General features: G+C 50.5%; 1 protein-coding gene across 1 annotated transcript in view; it reads left to right on the top strand.

Moving 5' to 3' along the window:
* The first annotated feature begins 657 nt into the window (after positions 1–657).
* AP1M1 (adaptor related protein complex 1 subunit mu 1) overlaps positions 658–21,541 on the top strand; it is a 29,721-nt gene continuing 8,837 nt past the window's right edge. The window contains exons 1-6 of the mRNA XM_082623984.1: positions 658–846; positions 6,471–6,627; positions 9,120–9,187; positions 10,931–11,061; positions 11,901–12,048; positions 20,505–20,631. Coding sequence (XP_082480110.1) covers positions 805–846; positions 6,471–6,627; positions 9,120–9,187; positions 10,931–11,061; positions 11,901–12,048; positions 20,505–20,631 — 673 coding nt within the window. The 5' untranslated portion in view covers positions 658–804. The remainder of the gene's footprint in view (positions 847–6,470; positions 6,628–9,119; positions 9,188–10,930; positions 11,062–11,900; positions 12,049–20,504; positions 20,632–21,541) is intronic.

Raw genomic sequence — 21,541 nt, 5'->3', positions numbered from 1 at the left:
CCCGGGGCACTGTGATGGTTCATTGGGGCAGAATACAGACATTTCTCCAAAGGCCGAGTATTCATAAAAGCAAATGAGATATAATTCAATTAGATTAATTGGGGTCACAGTTTGCATTACCCACAGTGACCACTAACTACAGAAATAAATCACCTGCTTTTTGCCTAGGTTCAGTGGGGTGTGGCTTTCAGGAGATCATTTCAGGCAATAAACTGGCACACTTGTCCACTGACAAACGTTGACACTGACAGGTGACAGGAACTGACTGTTGATACGGCTCAATTGCCAGAGAGTTTAACTTCTTTCCAAGTAACCACCACCTTACCCCTCCCTATAAAGGGTATCACAATTGGTGACTGTATATTTGTTTTCGACTTCCCCACCAGGCTATGAGTTCCATACGGCTGGGCCCCAGGTGGGTTCAACCACCAGGATCTCTTACCTAACTTGGCCCACAAAGTGGGGTTTTCAACTGCAGGGGCTTCGCCCAGTCAGGCAGCTAGAGTGCCCTGCCTCAATCGGCCCGGCCCCGCCCCGCCCCGCCCCTCTCGGCTTACTTCCGGGATGCTTGAGGGAGGAGCGGGAAATTAGGGCGCATTGGACATACTGCGCCTGCGTACCCTGCGCCCTGCGCCGGCGCATTCTTGGCAGCTTGTCCCTGGCCGGACATAACGGTCCGCGCGCGGCTCCCCGGACCGGAAGTGGAAACGAACTGTCGCGGGGCGCACCCGGCCTGGCTCACCGCCTGGCAGTCCCCGCTGTCGCCGCCGCCCTCGGCCAGTGCCGAGGCTTTCCGCAGCCGCCATGTCCGCCAGTGCCGTCTACGTGCTGGACCTGAAGGGCAAGGTACCGAGGGCGCCCCACCTTCCGCGTTGCCAGGCAACTGGCGGGGGCCTCGCCCCATGGGGACCCACCCTGTTGCTAGTTAACCGGCCAATGGGAGCCATCCTGGTCTTAGGCAAGGAAGCCGTTTAGCCGCACCTGAGGCCTCAACGCTGTTGCTAAGTATTCAGGAAGGGGTCTTAGATCCGCCTTAGCCCTGCCTCGTCGCAGTGGGCTGCCGCCGTTGCCAGGTAGCCGGCTGCAAGACCCTCATCCCCCACCCCTGGGGGCTGGCGGCCCAGGCCTCCGTGGGGGCCGCGGGGAACCCGAGGCCACGGGGAGCGCGGGCCGCAGCCCGCTTGGAAGCCAGGCCTGGCGCTGAGGGGCTGCACGACCCTTGACCAGAGGTGGTGAGGCGTTGGCGGGGACAGTGTGCCCTCGGGCCAGTCCCGCCCTCTGGGAGCGCAGCAGCTTATGTTTATTCAGCGATTTTTCTGTGCCAGTCCCCGTAGGGATTTATTAACGTTCACTGTGACGTTGAGTTACAAGGGTCAGGTGAAGTGGGTGGTGGGAGTGCCATTTAACAGAGGGAGAAACTGAGGCACAGAGAGGTGATGCAACCTGCCCAAGGTCACACCGGTCATAGAGAAGTGGCAGGTCTAGGAGTTGAACCCAGAAACATTTGTTCATTCAGCTGATATTTGAGGAGCACCTACTAAGTGCCAGGCAGGGTGCTAAGCCTTGGGCTGCCTTTGGGGAGCAAAACCAGAATCAGTCCCTGTCCTTCTGGAGCTCACAATCTGGTGAGCGAGAGGGACACTGATCTCAAAAAGCACAAATAAATATAAATTGCAGTGGTGGAGCAGTGATGATATAATAGGGAGAGTCAGCCTCTGCTGGGGGTCAGGAAGGGCTGCCCAGGGGGAGTGACAAACCCGGCTGAGACATGAAGGAGGAATTGGACATAACTAGGACTTGGGTGCCTTTCCCAGGGGTTTTTGGGAAAGCTTCATAAAGGAGGGATTTCAAAACTTTTCAGAAGTGACCTGCTGCCTTCTCCCAAATCCATCCCGGCTAGAAGCCAAGCGAGTATCTGGCCTCTTGCATTGGGGAGTAACAAGAATAGGACAGGACCAACAATATTAAACAAGCCCCACATCAGTGAGTGAGAGAAACACGGGTGTCGGGCCTAGGTGAAGTGGGCAGGAGTTAGCTCAGAAGCAGTAGGGAGTGAAGGGTGAAGTGACTGTCCCTTGCTGCTCCACTCCCCACCCCCAGCACTTTCCCAGAGTCCCTTAAGTGGGTTGCCTGCCTTGGATGCCACCCAAAGTCAACAGCTAGTGAGATCCAGTACTAGGCTCCCTTCTTCAACCTTCTTGGAGGCAAAGAAAGACACAGGGCACACCAGGGGCTGGGAGGGTGCAGTGTTCCCCAAGTCTTTGTAGCACGTGTTCTTGTTTCCTCCCTGGCCACTGTGTCACCAGAGGTCCTACAGGCTGCCTACTCAGATCACTCATTTCTTCAGCAAACATTTCATGAGCACCTAGTAGGCACCAATTCCAGTGCGGACCATTGCTCTGTGACTGAGGAGTTAGGGCTGAGCTCAAAACCTGTCTCTGCTGCTCAGCTGCATGACCTAGGGCAAGTGTGTGAACTCGCTGAGCAGATGCACCAGACAGGCTCAGCACCACCCATGGTCCACAGGCCATATTAGTCCCCACGGACCTTGAGCTCTGGTAGGGGAGGTGCATGGAAGCTGACAGATCCAAGCAGACACATGGATCCAAATGGTCAGATCCTATAAGCCACAAGGACAAGGCCCCAGGTAATGCAGTTACCCAACCTCCATTTGGGCTGGCGGGAGGAGAAGTGTTTACAAACGGCTTCCTGCAGGAGGGAGATGCCAGAGCTGGGAAGGTGACCAGGTGGCAGTCAGGTGAATGAGGAGGTGTCACAGTGGGCTGGCTGGCGCTGGCAAGCCAAAAGTCCTGGGTAATGCTGGAGCCTGGAGGATGGCACCAAGAGGGCCGTGGGTGTTGAGGATGTCCAGACGGGAGAGCAGGACAGAGGGAACCACTTTGATCCCAAGAAGGAACAGCCACCATAAGGAGACAGTAGCCTGGAAGAAGCATGATTATACGTGCCTTTCAGGAAGCTCCTGAGGCAGCTGTGGGTTTGCCTCCCATCCTCAGTGACCATCACGCCATTTATTATTCCACTCCCCATGGACCTCATGTTTTGAAAGTTTGCCTTCTGCGCAGACTTCATTTAATAAAAAATAAGGTCAGGAAATTCACAACCACACATCTACCTGCCAGCCAGAGCCTCTGATCACTGAGGAAACCAGCGGGGCCACATTCAGCTGATAGAAAGCCCTCCATGGATATTTCTCTGCCCTTATCTTTCTCGCTTCTTTGCAGCTTCTGACACCACTACTACGCTCCTCCTCAGCAGGCTTCTGTTGGCCTCGAGGTTGCTGTGCTCTCTATTTTCCCCGTTTCTCTCACTGACTGCTCTCCCTCATCTTCTGCCCTCCCCTTGGACGTCGGCTCCTCATGCTTGGGCCTGGCGTGCCTCCTGTACTGTTGCTCTCCTTGCGGCAGGCTTTGATTTATGTCACTGTGCCAATGACTCTGAAATTTGTTCCAAAGTCCAGAGCACTTATCTGGAGATCCACGGGCCTCCAGGACACCTTGGAGGTCTCACGGCCACCGCAAACTTGGCATTTCCCCAGATGAGCTCCCCGCCACCTGCCAGCCCTGCTCTCTCTCCCCATCTCAGTGACTGACACCACCATCCATGCAGCTGCCCACATTGGAGACATGGGCATTATCCTAGCCTCCTTTTCCTCACTGCCGTGTTCACTGCACAGACTTTACTGAGCAGCTACTATGGGCCAGGGTCTGTTGTGGGTGCTGGGACACAGCCATAAACGAGACGAAAGTGGCCACTGTTCTCAGGGAGTGTTAGGCTCTGGTAGAAGCGACAGATGATAAATGAGGATATGAATATATAATGCAGCGGTGATGTGGACAGTGAAGGTAAAGTGGGCTTGGGAGTGGAAAGGGGCAAGATATGATCTTAGCCAGGGTGAGCAGGGAAGACTTCTTGGAGGAGGTGACATCTGAGCTCAGGTCTGAGAACCGAGAAGATCTAGGCCAGGGCATTCTGGGCAGAGGGAACTGCAAGTGCGAAGTCCCTGAGGCAGGAGCAAATGTAGATTGCTTAGAGAGAGCTAGGGTGCTGACCAGGATGGCTGGAATGGGGTGAGCCCAGGGAGCATGGATGGAGAGGCATTGGAGGGGCTGTGAAGACATGCCATGCGGATGGACTTGGAGTTTGTTCTGTATGAGGGGAGGCTGGGGTAGCAGCAGTTTAAACAAGAAGCAATCTGATCTGATTCTGTTTAAGAAGGCCTGTCTCACTCTCTGCGAGGAAGGAATTGTGGGGTCAAGATCAGCAACAGGGGTTGAGGATTGTCCCCTCATTGTTGCCTGCCTCCCTCCAGTCTGTCCTGTCTCCTGCCTTTGTCCTGACCTGCAGCCTGAGCTCCGAGGCTGCCCCTACTCTACCTAACCAGTGCTCCTAGGTATGCCCACATGGGCTGTACCCCTAACCCCATGGCTTTAGCCACACTGGTCCCTCTGCTTCTATCCTGCCTGTCCCCTCAGGCCTCAGTTTGAAGGTCATACCCTTGCAGAGTCTCTCATTTCCCCCTGACCAGCTGTCTCAGTGCAGGGACCCTGTTTGTCTTGGTCACCCCTGTGTCTCCAGGCCCAGCATGATGTATGGTAGACGGTATGAATGAGTGGACCTCTCTGCAGCCTTGGTGATGAAGGTGAGCAAAATAAATTGCTCCCTGCTCTTTCCTTTGAACACACTGGGGGCCTGGGGACTCCATGCCCGTGGCATCCCCCAAAATTGGATACATGGGATAGAAGGTGGGCTTGGGAAGCCCAGGAAAGCAATATTTATCAAGCAGAAGTGGCCCTGAAGGGAGTGAGAAGCGGGGTTAGAATCCTGGCTCACCTTTGTTCGCTGTGTGACCTCAGGCATGTGGTGCCACCTCTCTGGACATCACTGTCCATCTCTTTAAAAATATCAGTCCTGCTTCATGGTGGGGGGAGTATATGAGGCAATATATACTCCTGGCAAAGAATATATGAGAGGGTATGTGGGAATCCCTGTGCCAGGGCCTGGTCCAGGCACCCACAAGCTCACCCACTGGGTGATGAGTCTCTAAGAGGCCTTCTGAACAGCAGTGAGGGCACAGGGTCCCTTGCCCATAGGCCACAAAGGAGAAACTAGAAAATGAAGGTTCTCTCTCGCCCCCTCACTCGCCTGCTCTCTCTCTCTCTCTGTCTCTCTCTGTCTCTCTCTCTCTGGCTTGTAACAGTAAGACAATGTATCTTATGAAACTACAGGTTCTGAGGCAGGCGGCTCCCAGGCTGGTCAGCTCTGTGGTGTCATTCTCAGCATATTACTGAGTTACGCCGCCAGCTGTCCTCATGGACACACAAGAGTGGTAGCAGCTCTAGGCGGCATCTCCAAATGGGGCCTTGCTCAGAGTGACATAGCTTCACACCTCCTTTTTCACTCCTTCGGGGAGGTGTAACTTCCATGGAACAGATTTTGTTTATTTAAAACACATAGTTTGATGAGTTCAGTCATTGTGTATACCCAGGAAACCATAAGCACACATTCTATCACCCCCTAAAGCTTCCTCACACCCGTCTGTATCCAGCCTGTTCCCAGGCAGCCACTGATATGTTTTCTGTTACCATTTCCCAGGATTTATTTATTTAAGTGGAATCACGTAGATATGTTCTCCATTGTCTGGTTTCTTTCACTCGGCTCAGCGATCCTGAGATTCTCTCATGCTGCCGCCAGTGTCAGTAGTCGTTCCTTTTCATAGCTGAGGAGTGTTCCATGGTGTGGCTGGACACGGTTTATGGCTGCATTCACCTGTTGAAGGACGTTGGCATTCTCGCCAGCCTGAGTCTATTTAAAATAAGCTGCTGTGAGCATCCATGCATGCATCTTCATGTGGACGTATGGTTCCTTTCTCTTGGGTGAATGCCTAAGAGAGTAATGGCTGGGTTATAAGCTGGATTATAACTTTCTGAGAACCTGTCAAACTTTACCAAAGTGGTTGTCCCATTTTCCTTTCCTATCGGCAGTGATGCTTCACATCCAAACCCACAGGCCATGAGAGAGAGATGAGGAGAAGAACTTCTCTTCAGGCCACAGGCAGGTTCTAGTAGATGTGAACACTTAGCAGTGTCCCTCTCCTGACACAGACAGAAGAGCAGGGCTCATTAGCACAGAAAGGCTCTGAGAAGATCTGCAATGAGAGCCTATGGGACATTGTTTAACCTGGCATCTCCCGAGTGACGCGGTCCTGGACCCTTGCCCCATAGCCCCCCTCCACGCTCCCTCTGGGAAGATTCCCACTGGCCCCTGTGGAAGTTCACTTGGCGAAATGCTTTCCTTGAGGAATCCCCTGGGGGATGGAGATCGGATGGCCCTTTGATGGACGGGTGTGTTTGGGGTCCCTGGAGGGAAGGAAGCTGGTGCATCTCACCCCAGCCATCCAGCTGGTGGAACTCAAGCTGAAAGTGTCTCCCCTGTCTTCCACCTCCACCCAGGTGCTCATCTGCCGGAACTACCGCGGCGACGTGGACATGTCGGAGGTGGAGCACTTCATGCCCATCCTGATGGAGAAGGAGGAGGAGGGCATGCTGTCACCTATCCTGGCCCATGGGGGAGTCCGCTTCATGTGGATCAAGCACAACAACCTGTATCGTATCCCTTGGCTAGGGTGCTCCCAGGGGGCTCCTGTGTGGACATGTGTGTGCATACACACACACGTGCAACTGAGGGCTGCCGGCCCCTGCCCCGGCTGACCCAGGGCTGGCTCAGGCCAGTGGGGGCCGTGAGGCACAGCCCTGTCTTTCTGGAGCTCCCTGCTGCCCAAGGATGACCAGTGTGACAGAGGTCCAAGGAGCCAGGAAGGGTTCCCTGAGGAGGTGACATCCTGGAGGAGACCTGCAGGAAGGCCAGGTGTCTGCCAGCCACAGGAGTTGGCCGGCATGAGGAGCACTAGCCCAGGCGAAGTCTCATTCCGAAGCTGTAGTGGGGTTGACTGGAGCACTGGAGGGGGTTGCGTGGTAGGAGCAGGGCCCAAGTGGTCAGCAGGGTGTGCACTGCAAGGCCTCATAGGAATTCACCTTAAGTGTGTTGGGAAGTCTTTGGAAGGTTTCAGGCAGAGAGGTGACACGGGCATGTTTGCATTTTCTGAAAGTCTCTGGCTGCTGAGTGGACGCCAGACTTCAGGGATCAGAAGTGGACATAGGGAGGGGTGGGGAGGCGGAGGTTGGCATCCAGGTGGGCAGGGTGGTGGCCTGGATCATGAAGGGTGGTGGGTTACAGAGGAGGGGAGGGATTCCTCTCAACCCTGCCCAGATCTCAGAGCCCCCCGTGCTCAGGCTCATGTGGAGACCTGGCTGAGCCAGTTTCCATCCGTGAGGTCTGACTGGCCCCCCCATGGCTTTGGTCAGGCACATTCTGGTATCCGTACTGCTGCAAGAAAGGCATGGCTTTGCAGCACACAGCCCTGTTCAGACCCAAGCTCCAGTAGCTATGTGACTGGAGGCAAGTCCTCACCTTCCCACAGTCCAGTGAGAGCAGGACTGAGCTGGTACATATGCATCACACCCAGCAGACGTGGGTTCTGTCCCCTTTCCCATGTTCTTGGAGACACACAGGACCTCGCTAGTGCAGGTGTGGTCCACGGGCCCGAGCATCCCCTGGGAGCCTTCTGGAAATGCAGAATCCCAGATCCCATGCAGCCTTGCCGGGTCAGAATCTGCACTGTAGCAAGGCCATCCCTAGTGATTTGTGTACATGTTACAGGGTGGGAGGTGTTGGCCTGGGACCTTCATCCAGTGCCCTGAGGTCTGGCTCCCTTCATCGTGCCTCTGTTTCTTCACCCCTCTCTGGAAGGCCTCAGGGGCAGCTCTGTAGAGTATGGCAGGTGGCCTGTGAGCCAAGAGTTGGCTATCTTGGAAGCTGCCCTGCGTCTGAGCAGTGGTTGCCCAGGTATGGAGAGGAGGGAGGGGCAGCTGTGTCAGTGCAGCAGGAGCCGTCAGACCAGTTTCCAGTTGGGCCCCAGTGTTTCACGCATGGGCAGCCAGGGAGGAGACATCGAGGGCTTGCCCCTCTGGGTGCCAGTGCCCAGCACACCCTGCCTGAGTGGACACCCTCTCACCTCCAGCCTGAGTGCCATCGTCAGGTGGCAGTTTCCAGCAAGGCCCAGCCATGAGGGTCCGAGGTGCCCTCTGCCCCTCCTTAGAGAGCACCTGGATGGCATGTTGCCTGGACTAGAGGTGGGAAGCCAGCACTCCTTTGACTGGCCCAGCTCCATTTCCTGGGGCCCTGCGCTGGGCCAGTTGAGGCAGGAAGTGAGGTGGAGGCAGTCCCTTTCTCCCTTCCAGAGCTCACAGCTTGGCACTGGAGTGGCACAGGCTTGTTGTGAATGGCCAGGGCGCAGTGCACAGGAACTGGCCTCCCTGGGCGGCTTGAGGCCCTTTAAGGAAAGAGGAACAGGAAGTGCCCAGTATACACTGACCCCAAGAAGTGGGGACATACCCCACACCCACCCGCCATCCCCCCCGCCCATCAGAGGGAGTTTGCCAGACACTTTACATACATCACCTCAGTAAATCCACTCTCAGGCCCCCATCATACTAGTGAGAAAATGGAGGCTTCATTCAAAAGGTTTGCTTCAGGGGCAAAGGCTCAAAGAAAGGCTTGAGCTAGAATTGGCCCTGGCTGCTTCCGCTGGAGCCTGCCTGGGGAGCCCTGGACCTCAGGAGGGTCACATAAGCGATGGGCTTTGGAGAAGGGCCGGCTGTGCTCCTGCTTTCTGCTCTGGGATGACCCACACTACCTCCTCCTGCCCCAGGCTGCTCACCCCATCTGAAGTGCCCTCTACCACACCCTGGGCTTCAGCCCTCAGCTCAGGCATCACCTCCTCAGGGCAGCCCTCTCTACCCAGCAGTTGGGGTGGGATCCCTGTGCCCCCTGCTGCCCCTCTGTCAGCTGAGCGCTCCCTGGGAGCTGGGACCTCCTCTGGCTGTAACTGCTGTGTCCCAGGCCCAGCTCAGACCAGGAGGTCGGTAACCCGCTGAGGGCCAAGTCATGGCTTGGAGTGGCTCCAAAACATGCAGTGAACTGGGGTTTGTGGGGTGGCAGCCCAGGCCTCTGACTGCTCCTTAACTGCAGCCGCCACACAGTGGTTGCCACCTCTAAGAAGAACGCGTGCGTGTCACTGGTATTCTCCTTCCTCTACAAGGTGGTGCAGGTGAGTTGAGCCACAGGGGCCACAGGGGTATCCGTCACCCTGGCACTGCGGTGTGCCTCACCATACCAGCCTCCCGAGGGCTGCAGTATCCCTAGGGAGTTTGGAGCTAGAACCCCAGAAGTGAGATGGGGGAGCTCCACGTGATCTGTGAGTGGGATTCTGTGGCCTTAGTTGCCCCTCTGCCTGGTGAGGAGAGGAAAGTGAACGGGAGGTGGGGCTCAGGCCAGGTGCGGCATGACTCCAAGAGGGACAGGTATGCCCCCTAGCTGGCTGTGGAAGGGTGGAGGGTAACCAGATGAATCAGAGATTAGGAAGGTGGGATAAGCAGGAGGAGGGTGGAGCCAAGTTCTGCTCAGAATCTGGTGGGGGTGGGGGTGGGGGTGGGGGCCTAAAGACACAGAGGCCTGAGGCCCTACCTTGGAGAGAGGTGACACACAGCAGGCCCAGCTGACAGTGAGCTGGGGAGGCAGAGAGCAGCACATGCAAAGGCCCTGGGGGAGGAGTGCACGTGGTGCAGTCAGGGAACATCAGGCGGGCCAGTGTGCTCAGGACAGAGTATGGGGCTGCTATCAGCAAGGTGATGGGGCTAGACCATAGGGGTGGGCGGGATGTACAGGGCCTAGTGAGGAGTTCAGATTTCATTCCAAGTCTCTCGAGAGGTGGTGGAGGGCACCAAGCAGGAGACTGACAAGACCTGATTCGAGGTAAGATCATCTCTGGCTGCTGAGTAGAAAAAGCACTTGAAGGCAGCTGGGAGGCCAGGCCGGTTTCCAGGAGAGAGATGGACGGGCACGGCCAAAGTGGGGGCTGTGGGGTTGAAGGGCAGCTGGGCCCAGGAGGCCTGGGGTGGGCCCAGGAAAGCTTTCATCCCTCAGGTGGTGCCCTGTGCAGCCCGATCAGGAGCCACCTGCGCCAGACGCTGAGGAACAGGCTGGTGTGGGCAGTGAGGACATGGGGGCAGGAGAGCAGCATGTCCCCCGGGGAGGCCCCGAGTGCAGGCTGAGGAGTAGGCCTGCATTTCGGAGCTGTCGCAGGCCGGGCTGCGCTGCCTGTGATTTCAGAGGAGAGGCCCAGCAGTTGCAGTCCTGGGGTGTGGAGACGGGGAAGCGGGAAGGAGGAAGGTTCTCCTCCCTGAAGTGTTTGGCATTGCCTTTCTGCTTCAGTGTTTGTGCTCATGAAAGAGCTTCTACCAAGCCCCTCTTCCCTTTGTCTCCTTTGGCGTCCCTGCTTTGATCCTCTTAATTTTCTGTTGAAATGGGGCAGATTCGTCTGCAGGCACAGCTGTACAGACTGGAGTTCAGGGAGGCCAGAGGAGGCCGGAAGAGCCACTTGTCCTGTCCGCAGTGGTTCTTGTCCCTCACCTGAGTCACTCCTGGCTCAGAGGCAAAGGGTGATAGTTACAGTCAGGATTAAAGAGAAGATGGGAAGGGGCCCCAGGCCTGGGAGTGTCTGTCAGGGTGGGGAGGAGAGTGGGCCAGCAGCGGTGGGGCTTCTGACCAAGCCTGACGCCTGTACTATCCCAGCCTGGTTCCCGCCTCATAGGCGGCCACTGCTGTCCTCCTGCCCACATTCCCTGAGCCCAAGGCCTCGTCCATAGCACTCTGGGAAACAGGCAAATGCAGCTCGTGGACAAAAGGGCTGTTAGCAGGAGCCTCAGGGCACAAAGGGCAAATGAACTCGCGCAAGCGTTCATCCCCTCCTCGTCCTTCCTCTCAACGATCTGCCCCCCACGCAACACCACAGGTATTTTCGGAATATTTCAAGGAGCTGGAAGAGGAGAGTATCCGCGACAACTTCGTCATCATCTACGAGCTGCTGGATGAGCTCATGGACTTCGGCTACCCCCAGACCACAGACAGCAAGATCCTGCAGGAGTGAGTGGGTGGGATGGGGCCCAGGGATCGGGGGGCGGGGGTCAGGCCCCTCCTGGGTGATGTCACAACATTGATGTCGTCGGCAGGTTTGGAGGTGGAGGAAGCAAACGTATGTTCATGTTGTTGGTCCCCCTGCCCTGTCTCCAGCCGCACCAGAAGTTTACTAAGTCACTGGGACAGTTGTGGGTCCTTTTTCCACTCAGCATCCATGCGTAGCATGAGCGTTTTTCCTGTTGCGAGGTCTTCATTTCCATCCACAGAAGTGTGCTAAATGGCTTGTTATTAGGGAGTCACCTGCCTTTGTTCCTACTGTCATAAATGAAGCTATGATGAAAAATCTCCCTCCTTTGGAATCCTGCCCATCAAATAACAGTCCCCGTGGATTAAGCACTTCCTGTGAACCAGGCCCTGTGCAAGCACTTTTTTCACTCCATTCACAGTCGGGGGTGCTGTCTTCCCATTTTACAGGGGAGCAGAGGGACACTCAGAGAAGCCACATTAACCAGCACATCTCACATCTGTTGTTCCCCAAGTGGAATCAGGGTCACCAGGTTACACCCCCAGGAGGTTGGTCCCTTCTGCACCCCCAGCGGGGGAACACTTCATGCCCGCTTCTTGTTTTCCTCACCAACACTGTCTCCTTGGCCCCCTAAACGTGACCACTCTGTACTCACTGTAACTGAAGAGTTTGTTGGAGGCTTTGGAAATCGTAAGATATTCTTGTGTTAAACAGCCTCAGGTGAAACCAGAGCCTGCCTTTCCTGGCGCCTGCTACAGGGAGGGGCTGTTTTGAAGAATGTCAGTGCCTGAGCTGCTTAACTGTGAGCCCGGGCCCACAGGTACATAACTCAGGAAGGCCACAAGTTGGAAACAGGGGCCCCACGGCCCCCAGCCACCGTCACCAACGCAGTGTCCTGGCGCTCTGAGGGCATCAAGTACCGGAAGAACGAGGTGTTCTTGGACGTCATTGAGTCCGTCAATCTTCTGGTAGGCTTCCTTTTCTTTTTTTAAAATTTTATCTTCTCCATGATTGGAAATAAAAGCAGCTCGACTTTTAAAACTAGCAGGGCCCTGAGAAACAGGTAGTTTCTGTGTGATAGCAGATCAGCGGGATTCAGTTTGGGCTGCTCATTGCAATGCGAGCTTGTTTTATCTTCATTAGTTTCTGTTCTTATTTAGAGTGAATGCATGCATATCACTTAAAAAAAAAAAGAAGCAGTGTATAGAGTTTGAAAGTGAAGGGCTCTGTAATCAGAAAGGCCACATTGCTTAAGGATTCATTGTCATCCTTTGGGACCTCGTGCTGTAGATACACAGACATACGTTGTTTTTCTGTGAAACTGAGAGCATAAGATGTAGTTCTCCTGTGACTTGTTTTTGGGGTTTTTTGGGTTTTGGTTTTTACTGTTTTGCGTATGTTTGTTTGTTTGTTTTTTAATTTTATTTTTTAAGTTACTATTTGGTAATTGACCATATTTTCTATGAATTTTAGCACATGTACAGATTTGTGTACCCATTATCATAACCAGGAATCAGAACAGCTCCATCACCTCAAAAACCTCCCTGGATGCTGCCTCTTGGTAGTCGCACCCTCCTACCCGTTCCCAACCCCTGGCAACTGCTGATCTGGTCTTCATCACTATAGTTCTGTCTTTTTGAGATTGTTGTATGAGTGGAATCATACAGTGTGTGTCAGTTTGAATCTGGCTTCTTTCAATATAATGCCTTTGAGATTCATCTGAGTTGCTCTATTATCAAAAAGTTTATTTCGTCTTATATTTGCTTATTTTATATTTTGAACTACAGTATGTTTATCCATTCACCCATCAAAGGACATCTGGGTTGTTTCCAATGTTTGGCAGTTGTTAAAAGAGTTGCTATAAACATTTCATGTATAGGTTTATGTGTGGACAGAAGTTTTCATCTCTCTACGGCAGATACCCTGCAGTGGGATTGCTGGGTCATATGGTAAGTGTATGTTTAACTGTGTAAGAAACTGCCAAACTGTTTTCCAGAGTTGCTGTTAACATTTTTGCATTTTCACCAGTAGCGGATGAGAGTTCCGGTTGCTCCACATCCTTGATCAACATTTTTATTTTTGTCATCCTAATAGGTGTCTCATCATGGCTTTAATGTGCATTTCCCTAATGGTTAATGATGTTGAGCATCTTTCTGTGTGCTTCTTTGTCATTATTATGCTCTTTGGAGAAGTGTCTCTTCATATCTTCTGATCATTTTTGAGTTGTTTGTTTTCTGATTGTTGAGTTTTGAAAGTTCTTTATATATTCTGGATAAAGTCTTCTGTCAGATATGTGATTTGCAAATATTTTCTCCTAGTCTGTCACTTTTCTTTTCATTCTATTGGCATTGTCTTTCACGGAGCAAAAGTTTTTAATTTTGAGAAAGTCCAAATGTCAGTTTTTTAAATTGATTAAGCTTTTGGTGCCATGTCTGAGAACTCATTGTCAAACCCAAGGTTACATAGATTTTCTCCTAAATTTTCTTCTAAAAGTTTTATAGTTTTACATTTAGGTCTGTGATATTTTTGACTTAAATTTTATTTGAGGTATGATGCATATATCCATTTTTTTGCATATTGAACAGTTTTTTTCATTTGTTGTAAAATCATTTTGGAAAATATTATCCTTTTTCCATTGAATTGCTTTTGCATTTTTGTCAAAGAACAATTGGCCATATTGTGCAAGTCTGTTTCTGGACTCTGTTCTTTTCCATCAATCTGTATATCTGTTCCTTCACCAATAACCACACTGTCTTGATAACTGTAACTTTATAGTAAGTTTGAAAATCAGATAATGTGACTCTCACAACATTCTTCTTTTTCAAAATTGTTTAGCTCTTTAGTTCCTTTGTGTAGAGTTTTAGGATCAGCTTGTCTGGGATTTTGATTGGTGTTGTGTTAAGTAACTCTTTTAATCAATTTGGGGAGATTTGATCTTTAGTATATTAAGTCTCACAATCCATGAGTGCAGTATGTCTCTCTCTATATATTTAGGTCATCTTTGATTTCTTTCATCAGCTTTTTCTAAGTTTTTACCATGTACAAATTTTTTGTTAGATTTATACCTAAGTATTTCATTTTTTGGAAGCCATTGTAAAATTGCTTATTTTTTATTTTATTTGGTAGAATTCACCTGCAAAACTGTCTGAGCCTGGAGATTTATTTTTCAGAATATTTTTCAGTACAAATTTCAATTATTTAATGGTTATAGGATTATTTGGGTTTTTTGTTTCATCTCGAGTGAGTTTTGGTAGTTTGCTGTTTTTAAGAAATTGATCTATTTCATCTAAGTCACTGAGTTTATATGCACAGTGTTGTTTATAGTATTCCCTTATTACCTTTCTCATGTGTACAGGGTCTGTACTGATACACTCTCTTTCATTTCCGATATTGGTAATTTATGTTCTCTTTCTTTTCTCTTTGTTAATCTTATGAGAGGTTTACCTGTTTTATTGATTTTCACAAAGAATCAACTTTTGATTTCATTGATTTCCTCTATTATTTTTCTGTTTTCAATCACAGTGATTTCTGCTCTTATCTCTAATATTTTCTTCCTCATGATTTTGGCTTATTTTGCTCTTCTTTTTCTAGTTTCTTAAAGTGGAAACTAAAGATACTAATTTGAAACTTTCTTCTTTCTAATGTAAACATTTAATGCTATAAATTTCTCTCTAAGCACTACTTTAGCTGTATCCTACACTGATATGTTGGATTTTCATTTTTGTTCAAAATATTTTCAAATTTCCCTTGAGACTTTCTTTTTGACCCATGGCTTATTTAATAAAAGTGTTGTTTAATTTCTAAATGTTTGCAGGTTTTTCTGTTATCTCAATGTCATTGATTTTTTTTAAAGATTTATTTATTATTTATTTATATATATATATTTTTTTTATTATTTATTTTTGGCCGCATCAGGTCTTAGCTGCAGCATGTGGGATCTTCATTGCGGCACATGGGCTTCTCTCTACTTGTGGCGTGCAGGTTTTCTCTTCTCTAGTTGTGGCGCCCAGGCTCCAGGGTGCATGGGCTCTGTAGTTGTGGTGCGCAGGTTCCAGAGCACATGAGCTCTGTAGTTTGAGGCACACAGGCTCTCTAGTTGAGGCGCGCAAGCTCAGTAGTTGTGGCACGCGGGCTTAGTTGCCCTGTGGCACGTGGGATCTTAGTTCCCTGACCAGGGATCGAACCCACGTCCCCGGCATTGTAAGGCGGATTCTTTACCACTGGACCACCAGGGAAGTCCCTGTCATTGATTTTTAATTTAATTCTATTATTATCTGAGAATATAGTTTATATGCTGTCAATTCTTTAAAGTTTGTTAAGGACTGTTTTAATGATCCAGAATATGATCTATCTTGGTGAATGTTCCATGTACCCTTGAAAAAAATGTATATTCTGCTCTTGTTGGAGAGAGTGTTCTGTAAATACCAATTAAATCCAGTTGGTAAATGGCATTGTTCACTTCTTCTAGCAATTCTTGCTAATTTTCTGTCTACTGGTTCTGCCTGTTACTGAGGAGCATTAAGATCTCCAGCTATAACTGTGAATTTGTCTGTGTCTTTGCTTCACATATTTTGAAGTTCTGCTATTAGGTCCAAATGGATTTAGGATTCTTCTGTTTTCTTGGTGAACTGACCCCTTTATCATTATATAATGTCCCTCTTTATTCCTGATAATTTTTTTGCTCTGAGGTCTATTTTGCTATTAATATTGTCACTCCAGAATTCTTTTGATTAGTGTTTACATGGTATATGTCTTTCTATCCTTTTACTCCTTTTTTCTTTTAAATCCTTTTACTTTTAATTTACCTGTGTCATATATCTTGTAGAAAACATATAATTGAGTCATTTTTTGAATCCATTCTGACAGTCTCTTTTATATATTTAGAGCATTTATACTTACTGTAACTGTTAATTTGCTTGGATTAAAATATACCACTTTATTACTTGCCTTCTGTTTTTCATTCCTTTGTTTCATTTTCCTATCTTTCTGTGATCTTTTTGAACATTTGTAGTGTTCCATTTTGTTTCTTCACTCTATCTTTTTTTTCTTCGTATAGTTTTTTTAGTGGTTGCTATAAAATACTCTACTTAGAGTTAATATTTTACAGCTTCAATTGGAATTTAGAAACTTTACTGCCCCGTTATAGAGTTGTCCTATATATTCATCTATATACATTGAAAACCATATCAGACAGTGTTAAAATTTTTGCTTTCAATTGTCAAACATACTTTAAAGAACTCAAGAGGAGAAAAAGAAGACTCTCTACCATATTTACCCAGATATTTACTATTTCTGTTGCTCTCCCCTCATTCCCAATTTTCCAGGTTTCCTTCTGGTACAATTTCAGTTCCATCTAAAAAGATTCTTTTAGCAATTCTTTCAAAACAGGCCTACTGGCTACAGGTTCCCTTCGTTTTCCTTCATCTGAGAATGTCTTTATTTCATCTTCACTCCAAAAGGATATTGTCACTTCATATCAAATTCTGGGTTAACAGTTCTCTTTTAGTACCTTAAAAATGTTGTGTCACTTCCTTCTGGGCTCCATGGTTTCTGATGAAAATCCACAGTCACTCGAATCGGTATTCCCCTGTAGATAATGTGTTGTTTTTCTCTGGCTGTTTTCCACATTTTTTCTTTGTCTTTAGTTTTCAGCAGATAGCTTATGATGTGTCTAGGTATGGATATCTCTGGATTCCTACTGTTTGGGACTTGTTCAGCTTCTTGGATTTGTAGATTTATGTATTTTACCAAAGTCAGGATGTTTTCATCCATTATTTCTTAAAATATGTTTTCACCATTTCACTCTTTCTCGTTTCCATCTGGACTCTAGTGACATAAATGTTAGACCTTTTGTTATTGTCCCAAGGGTCTCTGAGGCTATGTTCATTCTATTCCATCTTTTTTTCTCTCTATTGTTTAGACTGGATAAGTCCTATTGATCTGCTTTCAAGTTCACTGACCCTTTCCTATGTTATCTCCATTCTGCTATTAAACTCATTCAGTGATTTTTTTATTTGTTATTATATTTTTCAGTTCTAAAGTTTGCATTTGATTCTTCTTCTTATAGTCTTGTTTCTTTCCCAAGACTTTCTAGTTTGACATTTGTTTCAAGAGTGTTTGCAGTTTTTATCCTAGCTATGTAATGTCTTTGTCAGATAATCCCAATATCCATATCATTGTTGGTGTCTGTTGATTGTATTTTCCACATGAGCTGAAATTTTCATGGTTCTTTGTATGCTGAGTAATTTTAGATTATATCCTGTGGTAAGATTCTAGGTCTTATTTAAATTATACAGAAAATGTTGATTTTGTTTGTTTGTTTGTTTTAGCTGACAGTTGTCCTGGTTAGGTTCAGGCCACAAGTTTCAACCCCCAATCTATGGGCCATGAGAATCAGTTCAGTTTTCAAAGCCTTTGTGCCCTTTGCTATTTAAATCTATCCCAAATATGCACTGCCCAGTGGTCCGTCAGGGACTGGGGAGAGTTTGGTTCTTGATGTCTTTGGCGTGCTAATTAGGATCAAATCCGTGCATGCCTGGTTCTAGAGAGATCTGGAGACATAAACAACTTCATGAGGTTGCTTACCTGAACTTTTCACTCTCTGCTCTCTACCTGGTGCTTTCTGGCTGGGGGCTTCCCTTTTTGGTTCTGTGGCCAAAAACTTGGGGCTCTAGATCCCTAGTCTCGCACTTGTCTGCACTTGGGCTGAAATCCTGGGTTGGCCCCACCCTCTCGGAAAGGCAGCTGAATTGCCTAGGGCCTGGGACGTGAGAAAACAGAGAAAAGGGGGTAAATGAGGGATTTCCATACTCCTTCTGAGCAGCAGGAGTTCCCCTTCTGGCCCTGGAGCTAGAGCCAGAGGCTTCCACAAGCTCTGACTGCACCGTACTTCTTGGTTCCACTTCCAGTTTTCTGCTTCACTTTCACATGGGTAGGGGGGTAAGGAGGACTGCTCATTCAGTCGGCTCCTCCCAGACCCACCTTTTCAGTCTTCCAGTAGCTGCCCATGCATCCTGCCCAGGTTTTGTAGCTATAGTCAGTGGTAGACAAAGGGTGATGCAGGCCAGTTCCATCTCACCTGCAGCCTGCCTGTCACTGCACCGGAGAGGGCCTCACTCCCATTACTTGGGCAGACAAGGATTGGCTGGGCCAATCCAGTCATGTAGGCCACTTAGGTGTGCCCATTTCTGACTGTTACAGCCAGTGCAGAAATGAGCATGAGTGCTCATCCTCAGATGTGTGTTTGGGCATCTCCCTTATCTGGGCAGGATTTCTGGAGGGCCGAGTTCCCAGACATGCAATTGCTAAGTAACGGTGCTTTCCAAAAACATTCTCCCAGTGGACTAAATATAAACGTATTTGCTGTCTTACTTACTAAGCCATGAGGCAAGACAGTGGCCTCACTCACTGCGTTCCCCTCCTGCCTGAGGACCTTCGTCTGAATTGTTTACTGAGCCCAGAACATGGCTGTAGGGTGTCCTAAGGTGGAGCAACAATCCCAGGGAGCAGCTTATAAACAACTGCCTGGGAAAGTACTGGGAGTTCAGGGGCGTCCCAGCTGCAGTGTGTCCCTACACATGGCACTGCCCAAGGACCCCTGTTCTTCCATACAAGGGGCAGCAAGAGTCAGGTATGGACATCCCAGCCATGTTGGAACACACCTTCCTAAGTCTGATTGCAGAACTGGCGGCCTTCAGAGTCAACATTGGCCTCCAGATTCTGAAAATCTTGTTGTACTAGTATAATTAGGCAGCCCATCCCCCAGCAAACATCTCCTCCACGCCCACCCTGGGGAAGGCACCAGCTTTGGGCTGCCAGTCACACCTCAGCACCGTCCTGGTTGCTGCCTGGAGGGCCAGGATTAGCCTTAGAGGCTGCATGGCTTTTGTCTCCACTTCCTGAGCCTTCTTTCCCATCGTTCAGCTATAGAGGGTGGTGCAGTCCCAACTCCCCAAGGGGAGATAGCCCCCCAGAGAAGGGGGTCTAAGGGCAGACTGTCGGGGGGAACACGGAGGACCCTCAGAGTAAGGCAGGTGGTAGTGCCAGCTGCCCAGAGCCCAGGGGCGAAGGGCCATGTCTACACGGGCTCGCCGAGTGCCTGCTGCCCCAGGCACTGTCCTCGTGCTGGGCCCATCAGTGAGCAGCCTGACATGACCCCTCACCAGAGCGTGGACAGGATGGATAGACAGGCAGACAGGGCTGGCAAGAGGCAGAGGAGGAAGCAGCTTCTGTGTGCTGTGGGGTCAGGTTGCTGCCTGATGAGGCAAGGACAGTGAGAGGCCAGCGTGGTCAGAGTATAGTGAGCGACAGGAAGTGATGGAGCCACACCCTGCAGGGCCTTCTGTCCTGTTCTGTGCCTTTCTCGGGGTCGTCGTCCACATGGCGCCTCAGTTCTCCACTTCCCTCAGAGGTGAAGGGCTTTCACGTGTGCACGTGTTACTTGGAGACATCTGAGTTAAAGACTGGACAGATTTTCCTGCTTCTCTGCAGAAATCGGAAACTCGGGCCCTCCAAGGAACAGCCCATATGGCTCTAGGGCCTCTGAGTTTGTAGCCCTCTGTTTCTCTTGCTGGTGTGGATGTGGCCTCATGCAGAATGGCACTACGGGGTGGTGGTCCAGGCTGTGGCCCCAGCACCTCTGCCAGCCACTCTGTGCCCTCGGCGTGTGGCATCCCCTCTGTGCCTCAGTGTCCCCGTCTCTAAAATGTGCCCAAGGAGAGGTGCTCCAGCAGCCTGGCTCCCTGAGGACAGTCTCCAGGTTTGCCCATCGTCCTGCTGTGATTTTTAGTTGCACTCTCAGATGCCTTCCGGTTTGCACAGGAGTTAAAAGGTCACCCAAGTCACAGCCCCACCCTTTTGAGGAGGAGCTGCTCAGTCACTGTTGTAGCTGTGATTGTATTTGCTTAAGTGTATTGTTATTTTGGATCAGTGGTTATCAGACATCAGGGCAGCCCTGGGAGCAGGGCCCAGGAAGCTCCATCTTCAACAAGCCCTAGGGACTTTGCCAGGCCCCACATGGAGAAACAGAGATTTCCAGGAAAGTGAGTCTGGCCTGCTCCAAGAGAGCCCAGCAGATGAGCAGACCTGGTAGAGTCCCTGCCCAGGCCAGCTGAGCACACGGCCTCAAGCCACCAGGTCTGCCCGGGGCATCCCAAGAGCAACTTAGAGTAGAGCCCTCAGAGAGGATTCCAGGCACAGTATCACCTGGCCCATCTGAGAGGGAGGAGCCTAGTGTGGCCTGAGGACTAGAAGGCAGGACCTGTAAGTGTCTGCCTCCCTGGCCTGGCCTGGCACTGCCTCCCCAGCTCAGGGGACACTGAGAAGGACTTCGAGAATGGAAGTGGCCAGGAGGGTCACACAGCGTGGTGGGGGACAGTGACTGGTGCGTGGGGCCTCCCCTCACCCCCTCCTCGCCACCCCCTAGGTCAGTGCCAACGGTAACGTCCTACGCAGTGAGATTGTGGGCTCCATCAAGATGCGGGTCTTCCTGTCGGGCATGCCTGAGCTGCGCCTGGGCCTCAACGACAAGGTTCTCTTCGACAACACGGGCCGTGAGTATGCCACCGGGGCTCAGGTTTCACCCCTGGGGCAGCTGAGGGACTGTTCACCTGCGTGATGAACAAATTCATCTCAAGCACTTGGCTTAGAAACATTTTCACGTTGTTTACAAGACAACTGTGAAAACGAATAAACTAACACCTACACTTAGAGGTCATGGGAGAGTGAAAATACTCAAGCAAGCCCCCTTGCTCCGAGGGCCAGAGGTGCAGGTGAGTACCTTAGGTGCCAAAGCGCGTGTAGCATCATACAACAGGTCCTCAACTCCACCCTACTGGAAGGTTCTGCGGGGCTCACTCTCCCCTCCCTGACCCAGTTTCTGCTCTCACCTCTGGCGTTGGGTCTGGGCTGTTCAAAAGCCACACACAGTGGTTCGAGCATGCACTGCCTGGCCTGGATGTAGCACTTCCCATGGTGGGGCATGGCCAGAGCGGCCTCAGGAGCCCAGGGTGGCTGGGGCTCCGTGTTTGCAAACTGGACCACCAGCCTCCCCGCCAACCACAGGTCCACCGGTGGCCGGAGCGGTGGCGCGTGTTGTCATAGTTACGTCTGCAGCATCACTAGTGAGGGCCTCTCTGACGTTAGCCCATCAGAGCAGCTCCTCTCTCAGGACTGAGCTCAACCCACACAGCCTCTCTGGGCTGGCAAACCAAGACAGCACCCCAGGGATGACAGGACCAGGGCCCTCGGGGAGCCCCAAGCCATCACCGAGCACCCCCAGTGGGGTCTGTTAATCATTCAGCAAACATGTCCCAGACAGCAACCCTGGCTGGGGACTCATTGTGAACTAGGCCTACTAGCCCTGTCCTCAGCCCAATCTTGGGACGTGATGGAGCTTCCAGGGGGTGAGGAGAGGGGGCCGTGGCTGCCTCAGAAGCCGGCCCCCTTGGTGTTCGTGGCCCA

The sequence above is a fragment of the Mesoplodon mirus genome, assembly GCF_964341445.2.
Source record: "Mesoplodon mirus genome assembly, chromosome: 5".
Lineage (NCBI taxonomy): Eukaryota > Metazoa > Chordata > Mammalia > Artiodactyla > Ziphiidae > Mesoplodon > Mesoplodon mirus.
This window is presented reverse-complemented; position numbering and strand designations above follow the sequence as displayed.